The sequence below is a fragment of the Osmerus mordax genome, chromosome 14 (genome assembly GCF_038355195.1).
Source record: "Osmerus mordax isolate fOsmMor3 chromosome 14, fOsmMor3.pri, whole genome shotgun sequence".
NCBI lineage: Eukaryota > Metazoa > Chordata > Actinopteri > Osmeriformes > Osmeridae > Osmerus > Osmerus mordax.
The window spans coordinates 961,472-984,396 of NC_090063.1; the positions used below are offsets into that span (position 1 = coordinate 961,472).

The 22,925-nt window shown below is 42.4% G+C and overlaps 1 protein-coding gene across 4 annotated transcripts in view; it reads right to left on the reverse strand.

Annotated features, from left to right (window-relative positions):
- The window catches only part of golga2 (golgin A2), a 119,511-nt gene that overhangs the window by 90,092 nt on the left and 6,494 nt on the right, over positions 1-22,925 (reverse strand). For 3 of the 4 annotated variants that reach the window (XM_067249818.1, XM_067249819.1, XM_067249817.1), the window contains exons 3-6: positions 4,137-4,295; positions 3,807-3,856; positions 3,274-3,337; positions 3,090-3,152 (exon numbers count right to left, since the gene is read on the reverse strand). In XM_067249818.1, the coding sequence (XP_067105919.1) occupies positions 3,090-3,152; positions 3,274-3,337; positions 3,807-3,856; positions 4,137-4,295 (336 nt within the window). The remainder of the gene's footprint in view (positions 1-3,089; positions 3,153-3,273; positions 3,338-3,806; positions 3,857-4,136; positions 4,296-22,925) is intronic. The other variant, XM_067249820.1, reaches the window with a different exon arrangement.

Below are 22,925 nucleotides of genomic sequence, written 5' to 3' on the forward strand. Positions count from 1 at the left end.
TACTGAATCTCCATATCGAATGCTGCTTGTTCCTTCATTGCTGCTTGCAGCTATATTTTTACTTGAATTTTGCGGAGATTACGCTTACAATGTAGCTGGTGTAATGACGTTAGCTGCGCAAATGTCCAGTAATATCTCGATTTTAATTGGTCCATGTTTAATACGTAACGTAGGTGATTACTGGCATAACATATTTACGTGCAAAGGCACAGCAGAGTTGTGCTTTTCAACGTACATGTTGAAGAATACAGGATCAAAGTGCGCACGTGAGTTTTTCGCTTGTCGTCTGCAGTGAACGGACAGTAAAAGCACTGCTTATTCAAAAAAAACTAACATTTGTAGCAGTCTAAACGTCTAAACAATTGGAATAACACACATATTGAATATATAAATCACAAGAATAAACAGTACAAATACAAATACAAGTTTATGAAATCAAATGATTTAATAAACATTTTTACGTTTGAATTTTGGCAGGGTAGGCAGTGCCTACCTTGCCTACCCAGATTGCTGTCACTGCCCACAACTGCTGAACAACGCCGACACACAGTGCTCGTCTTATCCACCACTCTCTCGCCTGTACTACTGTAACTGAATGGGAAACCGAAGTTTTCCCAAACTTGCAATCTTAAAAAGGCCGGCGGGTCCTCTATCTCTCGTGTGTCGCCACCACTCGCCATTCTCGTCCTTAGTGCTGCTAGCTAGCCTATCTCTGACTCACGGCGGCACCAATCAGAGCTTCAGATTAGATGTCCCTAAAGAACACGAGTATCTAACAGTAGTTCCGCATTACATTAATTAATTTGCACGCAAGTTTAATTTATTTTTATACAGTGTATTCTCCATGTAATTTCATAATTTTTCTAGATCCGCCCCTGTAACTATTCCATCTTCCTGAAACATAACCAAGTCATCCTTGGTATTTACACAAAGCTAACATAATAAAACAATCATTAAACTATATTTTGTACCAAGATGTCCAGAACAATATTTGAACAATCTTAGGAACCAGCCAGAGACACACCGAGTTCACACCTTGGGTAGGTTTGAAGGAAAGAGAGGAAGTTGAGAACCCAGCTTCCCCCAATCAACTTCTGACTTCAGACAGGTCTTCCTCCTAACTCTGAACTGTATTAAACTCTTGAGATGACAATCGATCTCTGACTCCAGCAAAACCAACCATGGCGTAAAGCCATCAGGGCTGCATTTCCCAATAACGATGGATCTTAGTTGTTAAGAGGGTTCTCTACGAGCAAAATAACAAACCATCGTTATTTCTTACGTGCTCGTAAGCCAACAAAAATGAAGGCTGCCTCTGGGTGCACATTCTCCAGATCATTGATAATCTCACACTGTTCATCCAAAGCAGTGGCCTTATCTGCCTGGGTGGGATGTAGACTGCACTCATGACGACTGAAGTAAACTCCTGAAGTAGATAGAAGGGTCTGATTTTTAGAGTTAATAGCTCAAGGACATCCGTGGCCCATAGAAAGTTAACCATAACACAGAACCCTCCGCCCCTGCGCTTGCCTGAATCAGCTGTCCTGTCCTGACGGTATATGTTGAATCCCGATGGGGTAACCGCCGTTTCGCAGATCTCCGGGACGAGCCACGTCTCGACGAACTCCAGTACACAGCAGTTCCTGATGTACCGTTGGAATTTGACGCGTGCATTTAGTTCATCCATTTTGTTATCGATGTGCTGAACCTTAGCGAGTAGGATGGATGGGAAAGTAGGTTTGAAGCTCCGTTTCAGAGTTCAGACGAGGACTCCAGCAAGTCAACCTCTTTTTCTCCTCTATCTTGCAGGTAAACAAAGCGGGGGAACAAAGAGCCCGCTGCAGTCCGAGCTCGAGGTCCGGAAAGTGGAATTAAAGTTCGGAAAATAGTCCTTGCCAAGTGACGACCTAATATCCAGAAGTGTTTGCTGGTCGTACTGAATGAGCACTGCATAATCGACAAAACAACAAGACAAACAAAATGCTAGGTAATAGCGGAGTTCTCGTCAGTGCAGCCATACTGCAGGCGCACCGGTGTAGATTTACTTGTGTAATAAATACTGTGTTTTAATTTAACCAATTAAATAACCGTTTTCTGTTTTTCTTTTTGGTGCGGCATTTAATGGAGGGCGGCGTTTATTACACAATGTCAATTTTTGGTGCAGCGTTTATTAGAGGGCGCCGTTTAATCGAAGAAATACGGTACCTCTCTAATTTATACCATCATACCGTTGCTACGATATGAGCCAATGATGTCAAAGACAGAAAGTGGAGGAACCCCTCAGGTTTTACGCAGCGGAGAAAGTAACCCTCCGGTTGCAAAAAGTTAAGAGAGTTAGCGTGTTTAGCACTGGTGAAATAAACTTTGAACAGTACTATTGGCATGCAAACCGACTGACGCATGGCTCATTAACTAGCTAGCATCAGCTAGTTTCACATTAGCGTACATTATACTAGAACCATAGAAAAATATTTTTCTGGGGAAGAGCGTGTGACATCCTGCAGCCAATAAATTAAAATGTTCTGTATGTTTAACTACATGCTCTTGTGGTTCTTCCCTTTGGCACTTGTTTTGGTTGTTCACAATATGTGCTTCATGTTTTGGCTACCCGCAATGTTTTTGGGGCTATCTTGTTGTTATCAGTGACCTATGCACTTTGTAAAGCTCTCTCTTGGAAGTCACTTTGGCTAAAAGCGTCTGCTAAATGAATACATGTAAATGAACGATTGAAGGAATATACAATAAACATTGTATAAAATAATCACAGACTAACAACGCGGAAATTGACAGATTGACGAAGGCAAGTTCATTTTCCAACCTTGCCTTAGCTACATGCAAGAAGCGCCATCCAGCGATCATTACGTGTCAGTAACAACATCCCTGTCTGAAGTCTCCGGGGGATGACCCCCCCTGTCTGCGCTTTAAGTAGGGAAAACAGGCTCAGCGCTTCTAGTGTGAGGGAAAAGTCTTCAAAGTTGTTCCTATCTGGCTGAATTCTATGTTCACAATTATTTTATTGTGTTACCAGAGTTATTTATGAGTTCTACAACAAACACGTACTGTACATGCATTAGAGTCATGTTTCCTACCTCCAGCTTTTTCTGATTGACTGGCGACGGAGTACTGTCACCATTCACGTAAATTGTAGATGCCTGGAATACCACAAAAACAGAAACTTGATTTGTTAGTTAACTGATATTTTTCCTACAGTTTTATAGAGCCTGGATCCTTAATTTTTTGATAGTACTGTGGCAATATCATGGCACAGCGTACCTCTGAGAGCAGGCCATTGAGCTGCTGGGAGAGCTGGCGCAGACTCTCTGTGGATGAAAGGGGTCTGGAGAACACACACACAAAAGACATAAATAACTCAACACTGCAGTAAAACTTATTGTATTGCATCTGGGGGTAACTGATAGCACAGATTAGAGCTGGGCAAATATGAGGGGCTGAGCGAATCAATGCACTGCGTGCCGCTCACCAATTATTTATTTTTTGCTTAACATGTCCAAAAATACTAAGTCCGTGGCGGTATTTTTTTTTGTGGCAGGTCGCCACAAATAAATCAATGTATGGAACACTGTGTACCACATAGGCTGAGGTCTTACCGCATGGTCTTACCGGTCTTTTCCTGCATGTCCTCTCTCCCTACACTTCCTGTCATTTTTCACTGTCTATCCAATTAAAGCAGAGATGCACTAAGCATATATTGTATTTAAATATCCAGAAATATGGTGTGGTGTAAAACATTGACAATATCGCCCAGCTCTAGTGCACACGATTGTGTTGCTGAAGAGGTCACCCACCTATTTTCCTCTACCAAGCTCTCATTGTCATTGGTGCCAGAGTTACAGTGCTGCCGAGGGGAGAGGAGACAGAAGAACAGAGAGAAAGACTAATGTGGTAATCTGATAGAGTGAAGGGGCATTTAAATATGACACTGAAGCCCATCTGACAGGCCATACAATGCTTGAACCACTGAAATATATAGAACCAGTTAAATATATAGGGATGACAATGTTTTGGTGTGTGTGTGTGTGTGTGTGATCATACATGGCAACTGAATTCCGGAAACAACAGTGGCAAACAACAAGGAAGCATCAGACAGAGAGAGAAGAAGACATGTATTTACGCACCTGTAAGTCAGTGTCACAGCTGACATACTCTGAGTTAGAAGCAGGTTTGGTACTAGTGCTAGTAGGGCCAGTGAAAGGGAAGCCAGTGTCCAACCCTGTGCTTGACTCCTCTAGCAGATGAGTGACCGGGGACCCTCTGTTCTCCGTATTAGCATAAGTCTGAAGCAACACACACAGAATGTGATGAAATTAAAAGTATAATGTCTGGGGGGGTAACCTAGAAAATAAGATGAGGTTAGCGGAACTACCTTGCCAACTCATATTGAGACCGAAGGTTGTGTTAACTGAATAAACTCTGCAAATAAAAAACTCCACTATTTATTTAGAGGCAGCTGTTAGTCATGGGGGGGGGGGGGGGGGGTTAGGTTTATTCCTGTCATTTTAGAATGAGACGTACAAGACACTCATATAGGTGTGATGGCCAGGTGACCTAATACAGGTGACACACACACTTTGATGTGAAAAGATTACTGAGAGCAGTGTGTATTTGGTCAAACTTTGACTCAAACTAATACAACTAGTGTTACAATCATTTTTAACCAATCCTGTCAAATTCACCTAAAACTCCTTAACAAGGCATACCCAAAGGAAATTGAAAGCTTTTCTTTAACAGTTTGGAGTACATGTACGGTTGTGGTCTCTTTTGAAAGGTGACACTGAAGTTCTTTTACATGTTGTCAGAATCCCTGTAAGTGCTACTAGTTTTGAGTAATAGAATCTTGAACACAATGAAATTGAATGTTTTTATTGCCGCCTGAATTTGTTTTGCATACAGATGCCTGCAGATGCCTATTAGTGGGAGGTAATAGATGGAAGACATAGTGGGGCCACAGCATGAATCCTTACCTAGTCCAAGTCTAGAATACATAATAAAAATGATACATACCGTATTTCTTCGATTAAACGCTGCAGCGTTTATTACACAATGATAATTTTTGGTGCAGCGTTTATTCCAGGGTGGCGTTTAATTCGTAAGAGAGATTTAGTGAATTGTAACTGCAGTGTGGCCATAGACAAAGAATAAAGGGATTGGAAGAGGTGAAGGCTAGTGCTTACCATATTAAAGGTGTACTTCCGGGTAATCTCCACAGCTCTCCCCATCCCACTTTGATCTGTCTGCCAGCATCCAAGGTCTCAAGACAGGCAGCAGGTAGCAGGTCAATCTGACAAATCTTGATAATCCCATATATTTTTTTACATTTAAGTTTCCTGACAGCTGGCTATTATCGGGCAGCTGAAGCAGTTAGCCACCAGGCCAGGCCTAGGAGCAGCCAGCCACCACCGGGGAGCAGCCAGCCACCACCGGCAGCCATCTACCCACCACCAGGTAACACCAGCGAGCTGGAAGCAGCTAGCCACCAGGCCGGGCCTAGGAGCAGCAAGCAGCTGGGGAGGATGGCTGGAAGAACAAGAAAGAGGCAAGGCAAGAACAACAAGGGTGATGAACAAGCCCGTGACTACGAAGGAGAGGCCTCCTCTCCGGCTGAAGAGGAGCTGGTCACCATGGTCTCAGTCAGAAAGCTGATCAACCAAATGCTTACACAGCAGAAAGCCCACTACGTTGACATACTAGACAGACAAACGGACACCTTTAATAAGTTTGTCCGGTTGATTATGGACTCCACCAACAAGCGTCTTGACTATGAACAGGAATGTACAGGAGATCAAGGACAGTATTCATTACACCCAGCGAGAAGTAGATGAGATTAAAGCTAATGTAGCCAAAGTCTCTGGTGACCACAACACCGTTGAAAATGGTATGCGCACAATATGTGACAGTCTTGCCACGTTGGAAAACAAAGCTGACTATCTCTAAAATCGAGAAGAAATAATCAGATTTTTGAAGGGATTGAGTAATCAGCACGGGAGAGCTGGGCTGATACTGAAGGTAAAGTCCGCAACTTAATCTCTGAAAAATTAAAGCTGGATGCTGGAGCCATGCATTTTGGGGGCTCACCGCAGTGGAAAGCCAGATCACAGAGCTGACAAGAAGCGTCCCATTGTAGTCAAGTTCTTAAACTGCAAGGACAGAGAGATAATCTTGAGGAGAAGAAAGGAACTGAAGAAGACCGCCCCTGGGATTTGCATCGAGGACTTTTCCGAGGCTGTACGGCAGAAACGAAGGGATCTTCTGCCTAAATTTAAGGAGGCATGGGATTGAGGGGACATTGCCTACTTAAGATACGATCGCCTTGTGACCCACCCACCTAGGGAGCGAGGGGCTGTGTCGCCCCAGCACTTGTCCTCCGCCCCATCCTGATTGAAGAGTGGTATGTAGGGTTCAGATGAGGACCTTTTGTTTTTTTCTTTTTCAGAAAAAAGGTTTGAGTTTGCTCATTTAAACGTTCAAGAGCTATGTACCATTTTACACGTAAATGATATTCATATTATGGCTGTGTCTGAGACTCACTTGGAAGAAGCCATAGAGGTTCAAGGTTACAATATATTTAGATTGGACAGAGACAGGTATGGGGGGGGTACTGCTTTCTACATTCAAAATCATATTCCAGCTAAAATAAGGAAAGATCTAGGTATGGTTGGAGTAAAAGCCTTCCGGCTCCAAGTTAATATCCAACATCTGAAACCTATATTGACATGCTGTTGTTATAAGCCACAATGCTCTAATGCTGAATATCTGAATAACATATGCATAATGCTGGAGAATGAGAATGACAATGATATTTACATTCTTGGGGATATGAATATAGACTGGTTGTCCAGTAATTGTACATTGAAAAGGAAGTTGAGCAATGCAGCCACATTATACAAGGAAAGTCAGGTGGCGAGTCAGGCTAGTAATCTGAAGGTTACCGGTTCGATTCCCGGCTGTGCCAATGACGTTGTGTCCTTGGGCAAGGCACTTCATCCTACTTGCCTCAGGGGGAATGTCCCTGTACTTACTGTAAGTCGCTATGGATAAGAGCGTCTGCTAAATGACTAAATGTAAATGTAAACTTATCTCAAGTCATAGGTGTACCCACAAGAATTAATGCCAATAGGAACGGAATGGTCACGTCAACGTGCATTTATCACTTTTTTACAAATTGTTCTGAAAAATGTTCTAAAGCTGTGTCGGTACCTGTGGGCTTTAGCAACCACAATATTGTCGCTTTAACTGTAAAAACAAAGGTTCCTAAAGCGGGGCCCTAAAGTAATTTATAGAAGAACATATAAAACCTTTTTAGTAAATTATTTTATTGCTGATGTAGAACATATCGAGTGGGATACTGTGCTTGAGAAGATGCATGTAAATGCTGCACTGGACTACTTAATTTATTTTCTGCAGTGTGTGATAAACATGCTCCAATTAAGAAGTTCACTGTTAGATCACTTAAAGCACCTTGGCTGGATGAGGAATTGAGAAACTTGATGAGAGAAAGGGACCTAATGAAAAGATCTGCCATTATGTCAGGTAATGTAGCAGATTGGCAAGCTTACCGCTCACTAAGAAATATAATAACTAAAATAGACAAAAGAAAAAATATTACTATAATTCTAAATTTGAGGAGTGCCATGGAGACAGTAAAAAACTTGAGAGTACTTAATGATGCTATGGGTAGAAGTAAAATGGCCAGAACACCTTCATTTATTGAACTGAATAAACCAATAATTACTTCCTCAGTAAAGTGAACACACTAAGAAACCAAATGCTGCCTGTGAGTGGTGGGCTGTCCAAAGCAATAATAAAACATCATATTATGAGTGGTAAGGATTGTGCGTTTGATTTCATGCCAATCAGTGATGGTTAAGATACTTCAAACAATTAAGTGTGATAAACCTTGTGGGTTTGATAATATTGAGGGCAGACTGTTTCAGTTATCAGCTAAATCAATTGCTATCAATTGTTTTGCGACGTACATATTCCGTTTTGTTTTTCTAAATGAACTTGAATAGGAGTGAATTAATGGCCGCACATGTCTTTGGATCAACATATAGAGATAATGCTGGATATACTAATCTTGATAGTCCCTCTGCTTTAGACAATAAAACTCTGCCATATATAGAAAGATCTCTCTGCAACCAACAATTTAAAATAATCTTAGCTAGTCTTAGTTTTTATCTTCTGAGCAAAGTTCAGATAAATTCTCTCAATGGGAGACCTGCTAATCACAATACCAAGATACCTCACTGATTGCCTTACAGCTAGGCTACCAATAGAGGTCTTATCCGACAGGTGTACAGTCATTATTTCGCTCTTACTATGATTGATAGAAAGCCCAGAAGCCCCAGAAAAAATCTTTAAAGCATCCAGAATCACAGGTACCTGTAGTTCATTCTTCAAAAAAAGACGTGTCATCAGCCAGTTGGCTTATGATAAGAGAATTTGCCCCAATGACGAGACCTTCAACATTTGTACAGTGTACAGTATACAGGTTAAGGAGCTCAGCTGCTAGCAAAAATAAGAATGGTGATATAGGGCAACCTTGTCTAATTCCTCTATTAATATCAAATCGGGGTGAAGTACCTTTGGACAGGGAGACACTACTATTAATGTTTTTGTAAAGAGTTTGAATTATATTTTGAAAGTTCTTTCCAAATCCAAAACGAGAAAGAGCCTCCTGGATGAAGTGGTGTTCAACAGTATCAAAGGCTTTGTAAAAGTCTAGAAAAAGTATAATTGTGTCATCATCAAAATAGTCACAATAATCTAAAATATTCAATACAAGGCGTATATTGTTGGAAATGTGTCTTCCCTTCATAAAACCACTCAGAGATTATTTCATTCAGACAAGGCTTAAGTCTGTTAGCATAGACTGAGGCCAGCAAATTGTAGTCTGAATTTAGTAAGGTTATAGGACGCCAGTTATCTAAGAAGAGAGGATCCTTATTAAGTTTAGGAATTAAAGTTATCAGCCCTTGTTTCATGGAAGAGGTTAACTCTGTATTGAAAGAATTCAAAAGGCAGACCATCAAGCCCTGGAGATTTATTTAAGGGAGACTTTCTAATCACAAGATCCAGTTCCTCTAACGATATTGGCTGATCACAAATTCCTACTTTCTTCACAGATTTTTGGGATGAAAGTGCCAACTTGGTCAAAGAAAAGCTTAGAAGAGTTCGGGTCAAAGTTCAAGGAATATAGTTTCTGATAAAAATTTGAGACATAAGTAGAGACAATTTTTTCATCTGAAGTACACTTATTATCTATATTGAGAGTACAAAGTTTATTTTCCTCACTGCGTTCCTCACAGACTAAAAAAGTATGCAGAGTTCTTTTCCCCAAATTCTAACCATTTAGCTCTAGATCTGACAAAGGCGCCTTTTGCCTTTTCCAAATATAAGACATTCAATTTTTCCTGTAAGGAATATAACTTTTGTTTTGTTCACTAGGAGATGGATTATCTAACAAGGTATGTAGACCACTTATCATTTCCTCAATTCCTTTTGCCATGTTATTTGCATATTGTTTGCCAAAACTAATTGAGAATTTTCTACATTCAAATTTAAACAATTCCCACCTAGAGATTGAAGACAAGTTAGGTTTAGAAATAAATTCACCTAAAAGTGCTTTAATTCCAAGACAATAGGACGGGAGTTGCAGAAATGAGCAGTTGAGCTTCCAGTAACCAGGTATCCTGCGCTGATTTAAGTTATTGTCACATAATGTGAGATTAATGGAAGAATGATCAGTTAAAGGAGCAGGAGATATTTCAGTAGAGAGCAGAGCATTTAACCCTTGTGCTGCCTTCGGGTCACATGACCCAAAGGTTCATAACGAACCATCGTTGTGTTTACCCAATTGTACCCAATACAAAAACAATATAAAATAATTTTCTTTTAACCTTTGCAATGTGGGGGGTCTGAGACAGCCCAACGGTTAAAAGAAAATGCTTCACTTTGTTTTTGTATGCGGTAAAGTTGTCGCAATACGACGGTGGGTCACAATGACTGATGGGTCAGAACGACCCGAAGATAACACAAGGGTTAACAAGTTGTCAGAAATGAGCCAGAGATCAAAACGTGACTTTTGTGACATATCTGCTTTGAACCAGGTGAAAGTGAGGGAGCTTGGGTTTAAATGCCTATAAGCATCCAATAACGACAAAATACAAAAATACCCCAGTACTGGATTTGACATGTTCCCGGTGCCTCTAAAAAGGATATCTGTCTGAAATGGGGTTAGGGACTTCATTAAAATCTCCTCCAACAATTACAAATGCTGATATATATTGCCTTTTGATGAGTGAGATCCTATTGTTTAGATCTAGTAAAATAATTTTGTTCTGAGAAGATCGATTTGAACCACAGACATTAGCCAAAATGAAAAAAGAGCCCTTATGTTGTACCAAAACAATAATCCATCTGCCCTCTGAGGAAAATTGCGAAGCAAGTATAGATCTATTAAAGTTAAAAGCAAACATAATTGAAACTCCACAAGACTGAGTAGTGCCATGAGAAAATAAAGCTTTCCCTCCCACTGGTTACACCAGAAAGTTTCCTCTTCTTGAGATGAATGTGTTTCCTGTAAAAAGTAGACATACTTTTTTTGCTCTTTACAGAAAAGAAATAAAGATTTCCTTTTAGTGCCTTCACGAATCCCCCTTACATTCAAAGAAAAACAATAAAGTTGAAGCTGTGACATTGAACTGGAAAAGTTGCAACAGCAACTAAACTCTAAAGGTAAAGGAAGTCTGAGTAACTACCCTAGTGGTAGTGTTTGAAAGGTGTGCTGAAAGTAGTAGTATATGGAGTGCAAAACTTAGACACATTTTGTACCCATCGTACATTTCTGAAATTAGAAATTGTGCATCGAGTAATAATCGACCAATCGTATTTAAACTTAAAAGCAAACAGCATCATCAACGGCATTTAGAATATGGGTATTAATACTTACATATCAATATAGATGCCAATAGCCTAGCATCATAACCATTCATACTTTTAGTAACAAAACTTATATCAGGGAAAACGGTGAAAAATAAAACAGATCGATCCTTATAAGGATATTATAACGTAACAGGTAGGCTACTAATCTCGATCACGTATCACCAGCGGAGAATCTTTTTCCATCAATGAAAGCAAAAGGACCACTGTAGCCAGCCCGTTTTCCCTCCTTCCTTGATTGTTCCACGAGGGGCCATAGTTTGCTTCTTGCCCCCTTAACTCGGTCTGTCAAGTCTTCGAGAATCTTGATCTTCTTTTGCCTTAAAACTTCAGAGTGTTTAGCATCAGACCATATCCTGTCTTTGTGTGTGCGGGAGGTGAATTGTACTATGATGCGACGTGAGCCTACATTCGCGTTTTTCTGGCCGAGTCTATGTGCAACATCGACCGTACTTTGAAGCAAATCCCCGATTCCAGGTGACACTTTAGCAAACAAGTCTATCGCAGTCATTTTCACATTTTCCCCTTCCCGTTCAGGAACACCAGAGATCTTGAGATTCCATCTCCTTTTGTATGCATCCAACTCATCTACCTTGTCACGGAGAGCCTTGTTTTGAGATCCTGCGGCTTTCACTTCTTGCTCCAAGCCTCTCACCTTCCCCTTCATGTCGTCCACCTCCTGACCAGTAAACTCCAGGGAATATGTAAGCTCACGAATTGACGCAATCTTTGACGCAACTTTAAACAGCTTGTTGTTTTACCAGGAACTCATCTTGCCTTTTACCAACCTTTTCAATTGCTGCGAGGATATCAGCATTAGACACGTTAGTGCTATCTGTCGCGCCGGCGAGAGTGAGACATCTTTCTAGGTAAAGGGCTGCAAGAGGGGGACTCAAGAGTTGTCAAATCGAACAAGCAATAGTCATGTTCCTTTGAGTGTTTGAGATAGTCGTGATCTCTTTTCTGGCTGTCGGGAGTAAAAGACGAATCCATATCATCTGTCTCCGTAGGGAGTTGTGAAACATTCCTTGACAACGACATTTCAGACATTAGCCAGTAGCTAGCTAAAAAAGTAGTTGCCTGGTGCCTCAGTTGAATGGTGCAAACTCAGAAACAAAAATGTTTTGGGCCTTCCTGGTTCAAAAATCACAATTAGTTAAACAACTTGATCATTAGTAATACATTAGCACGATGTATGTGTTAAATGGGTAAATACGACTTCTGCACAGAAGTTTCCCTCAGTGTTAAAAAGGCATGTTACATTGGCGCCATCTTGGCCCGACCCCCAAATTCTCAGACTCATCCTGCCCCTTGACACTAGGGTGACCACCTGTCGCGCTTTGCGTTGTGTCGCACAGCATTTTCACCCCTTGTCCCACACGTCCCATATTGAAAATGCTGTGCGATACAGCGCAAAGCGGGACAGGTGGTCACCCTACTTGACACACACGCGAGCTTGGCGAGACGCACACACATCCTTTCTGGAAATTGTGTGCTGACCAAGCCCCCACCCTGTTTTTAGCTCCTGTTTCATTTTGCTTCCAATCGCAGCTCGCCGTTACGAATGTAAATTATTTTTCGGCTGTTAGCCTCAGTCAGACTCGGCTCGCCCACTGGCAGTGTGTAAACAATTTTGTATTTCACTCAATTCTACTCCAAAAACGTCAGGGAGGACTGCTTATTGTAGACAAGGGCCTGCTAAATATACTGATGATACTTTCTCATTTATCCTACTGTGTTACTGTATGGGGTCAAGCTTCCAAGACAACAGTCAAACCCATCACATCATTACACAAACAGGCACTGAAAATAATGGATCAGAAACCAACAATGTGGCACCACCAGAAATACAAGCTTTTTAATTTTGATAGTTTTATGAAGTTCGCTTTTCTTAAACTGACTTTTAAATGTTCCAATAATTTAGCTCCAGCCGTACTCTGTCCTTTTGTGACAAAAACAAATACAAGAAGAGTGGCCACTAGGGGGGCAGTGGGTGGCAACTGCATAGTAGAGGTGCGCAAAACCACTTTCGGCCGATCATGTTTTTCAGTGATAGGGACCCATTTATGGAATAATTTACCAACTGAAATAAAAATACAAACGGAACTGAAAACATTCAATAGAAAGGTGACACACTGGCTGAAAGAAAACCAAACATGTAGCCATTAAGTCAGGTCCATAAAGGCAGGAGCACACAGTGTGTCTCTGTTGTCCCTGTTGTAATGTATTGTGTCTGACCAGGGACTGGGGTTGCAAATTAGCCTATTGGCTAAAAACCTTTTATGCAACACATCTACAACATTATCTATGTATGTAATAATGTGCGCTGCATTGTCCCTGACAAATAAACGAATAAATAAAAAAATAAAGATAGCCAGTATATCTGATTTTTCAAGGCGAGCCTGTTTCATTCGTCCTATGCCCTGAGACAGCGACCTACGTTAGCCAGGCTAGTTTTGCCAATTTCAGTTAGTCAGGCTATTTAAAGGTCTCCGACAGTCAGAATCACTGTTTACAGACAAAGGTCGAGCTGGTCTTTTGTCAGATGTGTATATTGACCAGTTTAGAGCTAAATACTCTTGCCAGAGCCTGGAATCGAATCTGTGTTTTGAGTGACTTGGCATGGGTCTCCATCATGTCAACACATTTGGATTCAAGTTCAAGTAACCACCTGATCCTGCTCGCCAGACTTTCTGAGATGGGCATCACTGGCACTGCACTCCAGTGGATCTCATCCTACCTGTCGGGAAGATCCTACCAGGTTTCCTGGGGATGCAAACTGTCGGGCCCTCGCCAGCTCTCCACTGGTGTCCCACAGGGCTCCGTCCTTGGACCCCTCCTCTTCTCTCTGTACACCACCTCACTTGGACCAATCATCACCTCCCATGGCTTCTCCTACCACTGCTACGCTGACGACACGCAGCTGTACCTGTCGTTCCCCCCGACCGATCCGGGGATCTCAGCTAGGATTGAGGCCTGCCTCACAGACATCTCCGCCTGGATGACCGAGCACCACCTCCAGCTGAACCTCGCCAAAACAGAACTTCTCATCATCCCGGCTAAACCCTCCATCTCCCACGATCTCTCAATCACCCTGGGATCTGCGACGGTGACCCCTTCATCCTCTGCCAGGAACCTTGGGGTTACCATGGACGACGAGCTCTCCCTCACGGCCCACATTGCTGCGGTCTCCCGGTCGTGTAGATTCACCCTCTACAACATCCGGAAGATCAGGAGATACCTGTCTGAGCACTCCACCCAGCTGCTAGTCCAAGCACTCGTCCTCTCCAAGTTGGACTATTGCAACTCTCTGCTCGCTGGTCTCCCAGCATGTGCAACCCGCCCTCTTCAGAGGATTCAGAACGCGGCGGCCCGCCTGGTCTACAATCTACCCAGACGCTCCCATGTTACCCCGCTCCTCATCTCTCTCCACTGGCTACCTATCATGGCCCGTATCAGATTCAAGACCCTGGTATTGACCTTCCGAGCAGTGAACGGGACTGCACCCGTCTACATCAAGTCTCTCCTGCAGCCTTACACCCCCACCCGCCACCTACGGTCTTCTTCAGACAACCGCCTGGTGGTCCCACCGCTCAAGACCGCCCGGTCCCAACACAAGCTCTTCTCCTGTCTGGCCCCCCAGTGGTGGAATCAACTCCCCACCTCCATCAGAGACACTGACTGTCTCTCCACCTTCAAGAAAAGGCTCAAGACGCACTTGTTCCGGGAGTACAACGGTACTTAGGAACGGTTCGCTTGACCCGATGTTAGTTTCCTCAAGGATCACAATGACTCTTGCTTAGAGACTTGTTGCTCTTGTGGTTAGTGGTAACTGATTTAAATTTTTGGTTCTCGCTGTGATATATTGTTTTATTACTGTTGCTTGCTTTTTTCCACAGGTACACTTGCACTTATAGCTGTTCATGTTGTTTGGTTGTGACTTGTTTAACTACATGCTCTTATGGTTCTTCCCTTTGGCACTTACTTTGGTTGTTCACAATGTGTGCTTCATGTTTTGGCTACTCGCGATGTTTTTTGGCTATCTTGTTGTTATGATCAGTGACCTATGCACTTTGTAAAGCTCTCTCTTGGAAGTCGCTTTGGATAAAAGCGTCTGCTAAATGAATAAATGTAAATGTAAATGTAAGTACTGCCACTGCATTTCACAGTCAAAACTGAAGTCTGTATCAAGTGTAGATGGGAAAAGCTTCATTTTTCACAACTGACATGGACCCTTTCTTCACTTTGACAGGTCTGGAGGGTCATGCAGAGGCCTGCTCAACAGACTGCAACAGAGAATGCTGAGAGCAACACAGACTCCTTTCTGGACTACCCCTCTCTAGCTGGACAGCTTCTCTTCAGCCCTGACCCCAGGACAGCTTCATCCAGCTGGCCTGCCCTGCCTGCCTGCACGCGCTCCAGAGACAGTCACCCCACAGACTACTGTGTCTACTGGCTCTGCAGATTGCTTTTTTGAGGACATTGATGAAAAAGGACAAATCAACATTTTCTACCTTGATGAAAGTCTAAATGTGTAATCCTTTCCATGCCAAGCTGCTGACTTTGAGTGTCTTAAGTGAGCGGTTAAGAAATCGGGCTAGTAATCTGAAGGTTGCCAGTTCGATTCCCGGCTGTGCCAAATGACGTTCTGTCCTTGGGCAACTTACTTCACCCTACTTGCCTCGGGGGAATGTCCCTGTACTTACTGTAAGTCGCTCTGGATAAGAGCGTCTGCTAAATGACTAAATGTAAATGTAAGTGATGAAACCAGTTCAAGTGAGACTTTTGACTTGAATCCAATGATTATTCATCTGAATAAAAAACACTCAAGAGAATTACTGCTTCTTGGATGATTTGTGCTCCACATCAGTACATCTCACACATTTGCCTTTGTTTCCATGGTATTCATGGAATTGCTAGTTTCTGCTCCACCATTTCCACCGTAGTGTAATAATAAATGTAATTTAGGACAGCAATTACATTTTTGTGTCATCCTTTCCCATTACACACATTTAGTAAATGTTCGTAAACTCAACCAATTATTGTCATTTTACCATACTGCTGTTCATATTGAACAGACATCAGTGTTTACTTGGAAAGATTACTGTATATTTCCACTTTTGAATTGTATTTCCATCGTAAGTTTGGTCTTTTATTTCATTTGGAAGTGGTATTAAAAGGTCTTAAGTCTTACATTTAACTTGTTTATACCTGTAGACACCCTGTGAAGCCCCCACTCCAGAGACAGTTGGTGACAGAGAGATGCAGACATTAAGTTAAACATAGTCATGCCTTAAGAGTAGAGTAAAAAATAGAGACTAAATGTGTAAATTGATGTTGAAACCCAGTGCTCTGGGTTGCTGCATGTCAGTTTAGGCAAAGCCTTTTAACCCTTGTGCTACCTTCGGGTCATTGTGACCCACCGTCGTGTTGCGATAACTTTACCTAACCCCTTGTGCTACCTTCGGGTCATTGTGACCCACCGTCGTGTAGCGATACCTTTACCTAATAAAAAAAAAAGTTGTATTTTTGTATTAACCCTGCCATCGCCGTGTCGGTGCTACTCTTCCTAATACAAAAACGTAGATACGTAGGGGAGCACTAGGAGGAACACTCACGCCACCCTCGGGTCGTCGTGACCCACCCCGCACCCCCAGCCCCCTCCCTAACCCTTGTGCTACCTTCGGACACTGACATCAGAGAAACCGCAGTCGGACCCGTCTGCCAAGCGGCAGGCCGGGCGGCCCTCGGAATCAGACGGGCGACGTTGACCTAGATTAAATTGATACGGTCGGAACAGACAAATGAAATTGATGCGTGTCGCCGACCTCGTCTCGTCCATTTTATTTTTGGTCCAACCGAGGCCTTTGCGAGTCGACGATTGGCGATCCCTCTCTGCGGGAGAATCGGCCTGGCATCAGAGGAACCGCAGTCGGACCTGTCTGCCAAGTGGCAGGTCGGGCCTCGGAACGAGACGGGCGACGTGACGTCTGGCGTCAGAGAAACCGCAGTCGGACCTGTCTGCCAAGCGGCGGCTCTCGGAATCAGACGGGCGCCGTTAACCTAGATTAAATTGATAAGGTCGGAACGGCGGGAGACAAATGAAATCGATGCGTGTCGCCGACCTCTTCTCGTCCACTTTATTTTTGGTCCAACCAAGGCCTTTACGATTCGACGATTGGCGATCCCTCTCGGCGGGATAATTGGCCTGGCGTCAGAGAAACCGCAGTCAGACCTGTCTGCCAAGCAGCAGGTCGGGCCTCGGAACGAGACGGGCGACGTTACGTCTACCCTATGAGAAATGCAATACAAAATGTCTGAAAGGGGTGTATTTATGTAAGTGTCCACATTGCCTCAATATGTTTGTGTCAATAAATCAAATATACTTTTGACTGATGGTTTTTCAAACCTTATTGGCTTCAAGGTGACATCATTCTGATGTACCATGCGCAATTTTACCTTGAGATGTCAACCATTTCTTAACCTTTGTCCCAAAGCTGACCAAAGCTCATACTCTGCCCTTTCTACTCATGCAATCTCAACAGTTTAGCAGAGAGGATAGAGAGACTGACTTGTGACCTTATGCTCATGAATTCAAATCCCCATTCAGCCTATTGTTGTTGGCCAAACATGAAGTAGTTTTGCTCTCGTTGTCCAACTCTCCATCTTCAACAGTGTACGTTTATAATATTTTGCCATTTTGCGGAGGAACCCGCATCGCTGCTTGCAGCTATATTTGTATATGTAATTGTCGCAATTACATGTACAATAAGCATGCTTATTGTACATGTTATTTACATGCTGCGCATGTCATGCATGTTAATATTAAGCTAATGTGGTCTGTAAGAGACAAATATGTAATGGTATTGTGGGGTATGGTTAAGGCTGTACACTGGGTGGCGCTGTTTGGCTCGGCTATATGAGCCAGGGGGAGGGGTAGTGCCAGGTGTTGACCCCGGAAGGGCAAATGGTTTTGACCGCTTATGGCGGAGTTTGCAACAACTACTCGTGCTGTATGGATGTTTTAATTGTACCAAATCCCTGGAATAGAGGATAATATCTTTAGCCGGCTTCTGGACTCATTGACCCAAGACGAGCAGCAGGTAAAGCCATAGCCGCCTAGCGCGTCGTACCAGAGCCTGGGGTAACACTGCAACATTAGGCTGGCTGTTATATGGTCTTTATTTTCTCGTTATACTGTGGGTTTATTTTTCACGGTGGATTTGGAGAAGCTTCAAATAAACCTGTAGCAAGAAAGCCACTTGTGTCTGCAAGTGCTTCAAGGCAATTATAGTACACTTGTGATTTACTTGTGTAATAAATACAGTGTTTTAATTTAACCAATTAAATAACCGTTTTCTGATTATTTTGGTGCAGCGTTTAATTGAGGGCGGCGTTTATTACACAATGTTCATTTTTGGTGCAGCGTTTATTCGAGGGCGGGTTTATTTGAGGGCGCTGTTTAATCGAAGAAATACGGTATATATTAATAAAATATTCATTCATTGTGGCATTATATAATAATACCACAATAAATTAATATTTTAAAAGTTACCCCTAAACCTGCATGTTGCAATCTTCAGAATTTCATTGGCTATACGATCTGCAAGTTTATTTGTGAACCAATTGTATTTTATTTTTTTATTTTTTTACCAAAAAAGAGGGGGGGTGGCAGAACACAGATCTTGGGAAGCACCTCGTTGGCTTTAGAAGGCTATGTGGTGAGAATCGGTGACCGCACCTCATCCACACTGATCACCAACACAGGCACCCCCCAGGGCGGTGTGCTCAGCCCTCTCCTGTTCTCCTTGTTCACTCACAACTGTGCGGCATCGCACAGCTCCAACCTCCTTGTTAAGTTTGCTGACGACACAACCATCGTGGGCCTCATCTCTGACAGTGATGAGTCAGCCTACAGAGAGGAGGTTGATACCCTGACATCATGGTGTCAGGACAATAACCTCTCTGTTAACGGTCAGCAAGACCAAGGAGATGACTGGACTATAGGAGGCGGCAGGAGGAGGAGCATGCACCCCTACACATCTACGGATCCGAAGGTCAGCTGCTTCAAGTTCCTCGGGTTGAACATCAGCAATGATCTCACCTGGTCTGTTCACACGGACTCAGTCATCCTCACTAACATTTACAGATGCACTATAGAGAGCATTCTGACTGGTTGATTCACAGTGTGGAATGGGAGCTGCACACAGGAACCGCAACGCCCTACGTAGTGTGGTACGTTCTGCTGAGTTCATCATCGGTAGGAAGCTCCCAGCCCTACAGGACACCTACCACACACGTTGCCTCAGGAAAGCTGGCAGGATTCTAAGAGTCTCTTTACCCTGTTGCCTTCTGGCAGGCGTTACTGCAGCATTCGGTGACGCACACGCAGACTGGACAACAGTTTCTATCCAAGGGCCATCAAGCTTCTGAATGGACATTGATTCACTTCATACTAGTCACTTAACACACCGTCACTTTCAGCTACTGGTTGCACTATCAGTAACATCGCACTACTGTACTTCACTGTATTTTGCCATCAGGCCCCTGAATGGACATTGACATGGTCATTGATTCACTTCTTACTAGTTACTTACACACTGTCACTTTCAGCTACTGGTTGCACTATCAGTAATATTGCACTATTGTACTTCACTTAGTTTAGAATAGGTTTATAGGGTTAGCAATAGGTTATTATGTGTATTTACAGGGCTCGACAATAACGATGGCCCGGGGCCAGTAAAAAGTTACGTCGGGACAGTTAAACTAGCAACTCGCAAATTATTGATTGAAAAAAAAAAAATTGCATTGTAAAAGTTAACATCCTTCATATGTTTTGCTATCTGCTAAATGCATAAATAACTTTACATTTACATTTATTCATTTAGCAGACGCTTTTATCCAAAGCGACTTCCAAGAGAGAGCTTTACAAAGTGCATAGGTCACTGATCATAACAACAAGATAGCCAAAAAAACATCGCGAGTAGCCAAAACATGAAGCACACATTGTGAACAACCAAAGTAAGTGCCAACGGGAAAAACCATAAGAGCATGTAGTTAAACAAGTTACAATTAAACAACCTGAACAGCTACAGCTACAGAACTTTGCAACTTTGCAGCTGGGGAGTCAGGTGGCTGAGCGGTGAGGAAATCGGGCTAGTAATCCGAAGGTTGCCAGTTCGATTCCCGGTCATGCAAACTGACATTGGCAAGGCACCTCACCCTACTTGCCTCGGGGGGAATGTCCCTGTACTTACTGTAAGTCGCTCTGGATAAGAGAGTCTGCTAAATGACTAAATGTAATGTAAGCTCGTGGGGCGCACAGTAGGCAAACCAAGAGTTGAGTAGTGAGTGACGAGTGGTTGTCAAATTGTAATTCTCAAATCTCGAAAAAAAAAAATACAACTGGCGCGAGTCAATAAAGTGAAGATGGCAGCAAAGTAGAGCTACGAGCTCAAACGGAAGCAACTTTTTTTATGGACCGAAGATGCACTGTGTCGTCTGTTGTATGTTCCTGTCTAAAGTGGACAAAAGTAGATCTTTTTACACAGGCACCAACAATTTTCAAAAACAATCCCTGACCAGCCATGCTAGCAGACAGCACCTGGTTTGCGTGACAGCTAAGCAGATGGTTGACAATCCATCTTCCAGGCCGTTGACCATGCTGGTCAGGAATTTAAATGTAGATGCCCATCGTGTTATTGCACGACTTATAACAACGGCATATCACGTAATTAAGACGGGCCAGCCGTTCGCCTCGTTCCCCTAGGCTATTGAACTGCAGTAGAATAATGGTGTCGACTTGGCTACTTGGTATCATACTGATGAAATGCTATGGAAGCTTTTAGATATTAGCATGGAGGGACCAGAGGTTTCAGTTTCTGCCAGACAGAGTTGTGCAGAGACGGCTGTCAGCAGCGAAGAGAGCACGTCATGTTTGAGGATTGCTGACTATTACCTTTTTATTTGTTATCACTAGAAATGATTTCATTTTTGTTCTTTTTATATCCAGGATGTGTTTAATAAATGGTTAAACAAGTTAACAGAATAACACAACTTATAAGTCTTTGGTTTTGTTGTAACAAAACCAGTAATTTTCAAACCCACTGGCCCGGTGGGGCCAGTGCCAAAAAATATATTAATGTTGAGCCCTGATTTAGTATATTGTATTATTATTTATTTATCTGTAGATTTAGGAGGTTTACTTATTTAAGCTTAGCATAGATGTAATTTATGTTCTGTGTACATATGTTATGTTATGCCAGGTGCTTGTGTTGTCTTGTCTTAAGAATTGCAGTGCCCAGTCTGACCTTGTGTTGTTCTGTGCATCTGACAATAAAAGACTTGAACTTGAACTATGGACAGGTCATGGAAGCTCCTATTGGGTCAAATGAGGTGCCAATCGAAAGGTCAGAGTGCAGTGGCCATGATTTAGTTTTTTGTATTTACAAGGGAACTGAAGTTATGACAAAGTTTACGTGAATCACTTAGAACAATGCAACAAGAGTCCATGGTTATTTATGGATGTAATACATTGTTTCGGACGAAATATTTTACTTGTCTGGATCGTTGGGAACTTTGACAATGTAACCAGACCGTTTTGGTTGGGATGATTTGTACAACTGGAAAACTGTGAGGGTCTATAGGTCTCTTGTTTCGCTTTGTTGACATGTTAGTGGTCGGACAAAGACGTTGATTGTACCACCCACTGTTGAAACTCGATATTGAAATGGTTTACATCAATAGAATCACAAGAATCGTACCTTTGACAATATATTGCATGTGTACCCGTCTAAAATAAATTATTTGGTGCTTAGCATAGTTTAGTACTTAACCAGTGTTTCCCATTCATTGACTAGACTGTGGCGGCCCGCCATTTGTCTTGCCATAGTTTAAAAGTTTCAAAAATAACCGAAAATATACTTCTCATTACATAAAATCTTTAACATTATGTTTTGCACCGTGGCTTTAGCAAAGCATCTCTCACTCCCAGTCAGTCACCTCCCTTTGTCGTTCCTGGCTCCCTGCATTCAAGACACCAAGTCATTTTGCGGACACATCATTTGACTGCTAAAGAAGTTAGTTCAGTCTCCCCGCTTAGATATAACTAGTTAATGTTAGCTAAATATAAACATTAATGTCATTAGTGTTGTCACAAAAACCACCTCCGCATCGTCCATTATTGGATGATATTTTGCACCTTGTCGGGCATTATCCCACTTATACCATGGTCAAACAATGGTATACGTTTGGTTGAATGGTATGCGTTGGTTGAATTGGATTTAACGTTCCGTTGTACAGTTTAGGCTGAAATTAATTATTTTCATGAACAGATTGACAAAGTTTAGGCTGTGGCAATGAAGTTCAGGTTAGTAGTTTGATTGACTTTTGATTTAAGTAAGGGGAGTGCCGAACATGTTCTGTCACCGTTTGACTTCCTAAACAGCTGTGTAGATGTTTTTGTAGTGTCTCGTGTAGGCTACAGCGTTGCAGTGATACACTGAATTGAAACCACAGGTAATGATAATTTCACCCACAAATCGTTTACTTGTAATCTAATGTCATAATAAATCCTACAACGAAAATTTATATGTGAGGAATGTTTATTTTAACGATTGAAAACAGATACATCATACACCAATGTAGTATGTGTTGCCCGGGCAACACAGGCTAATGTCATGATGCTAATACTTCAGTGAAATAGTAGACTACTGTTTCCAAAAGTAGATGTACTTCCTTAATAATATCAGCTTATATTGTACATTACACATCACAATTGTGTGTCATATCACAAAGTAAAATGAGTAAATAGTTATCACCCTGGCCTCTTTGCTTGTGGCGTTTCTGCAGCTGCCTTGCAGTAAAGCTATAGTTAGCCTAGCTATCCCCCAAGTTAACAGATGCAAAACGAATGTTCTGCCAAAGGTAGTCACGCGTGCTTTCGTGACGTTAGTGACGTAGTGACG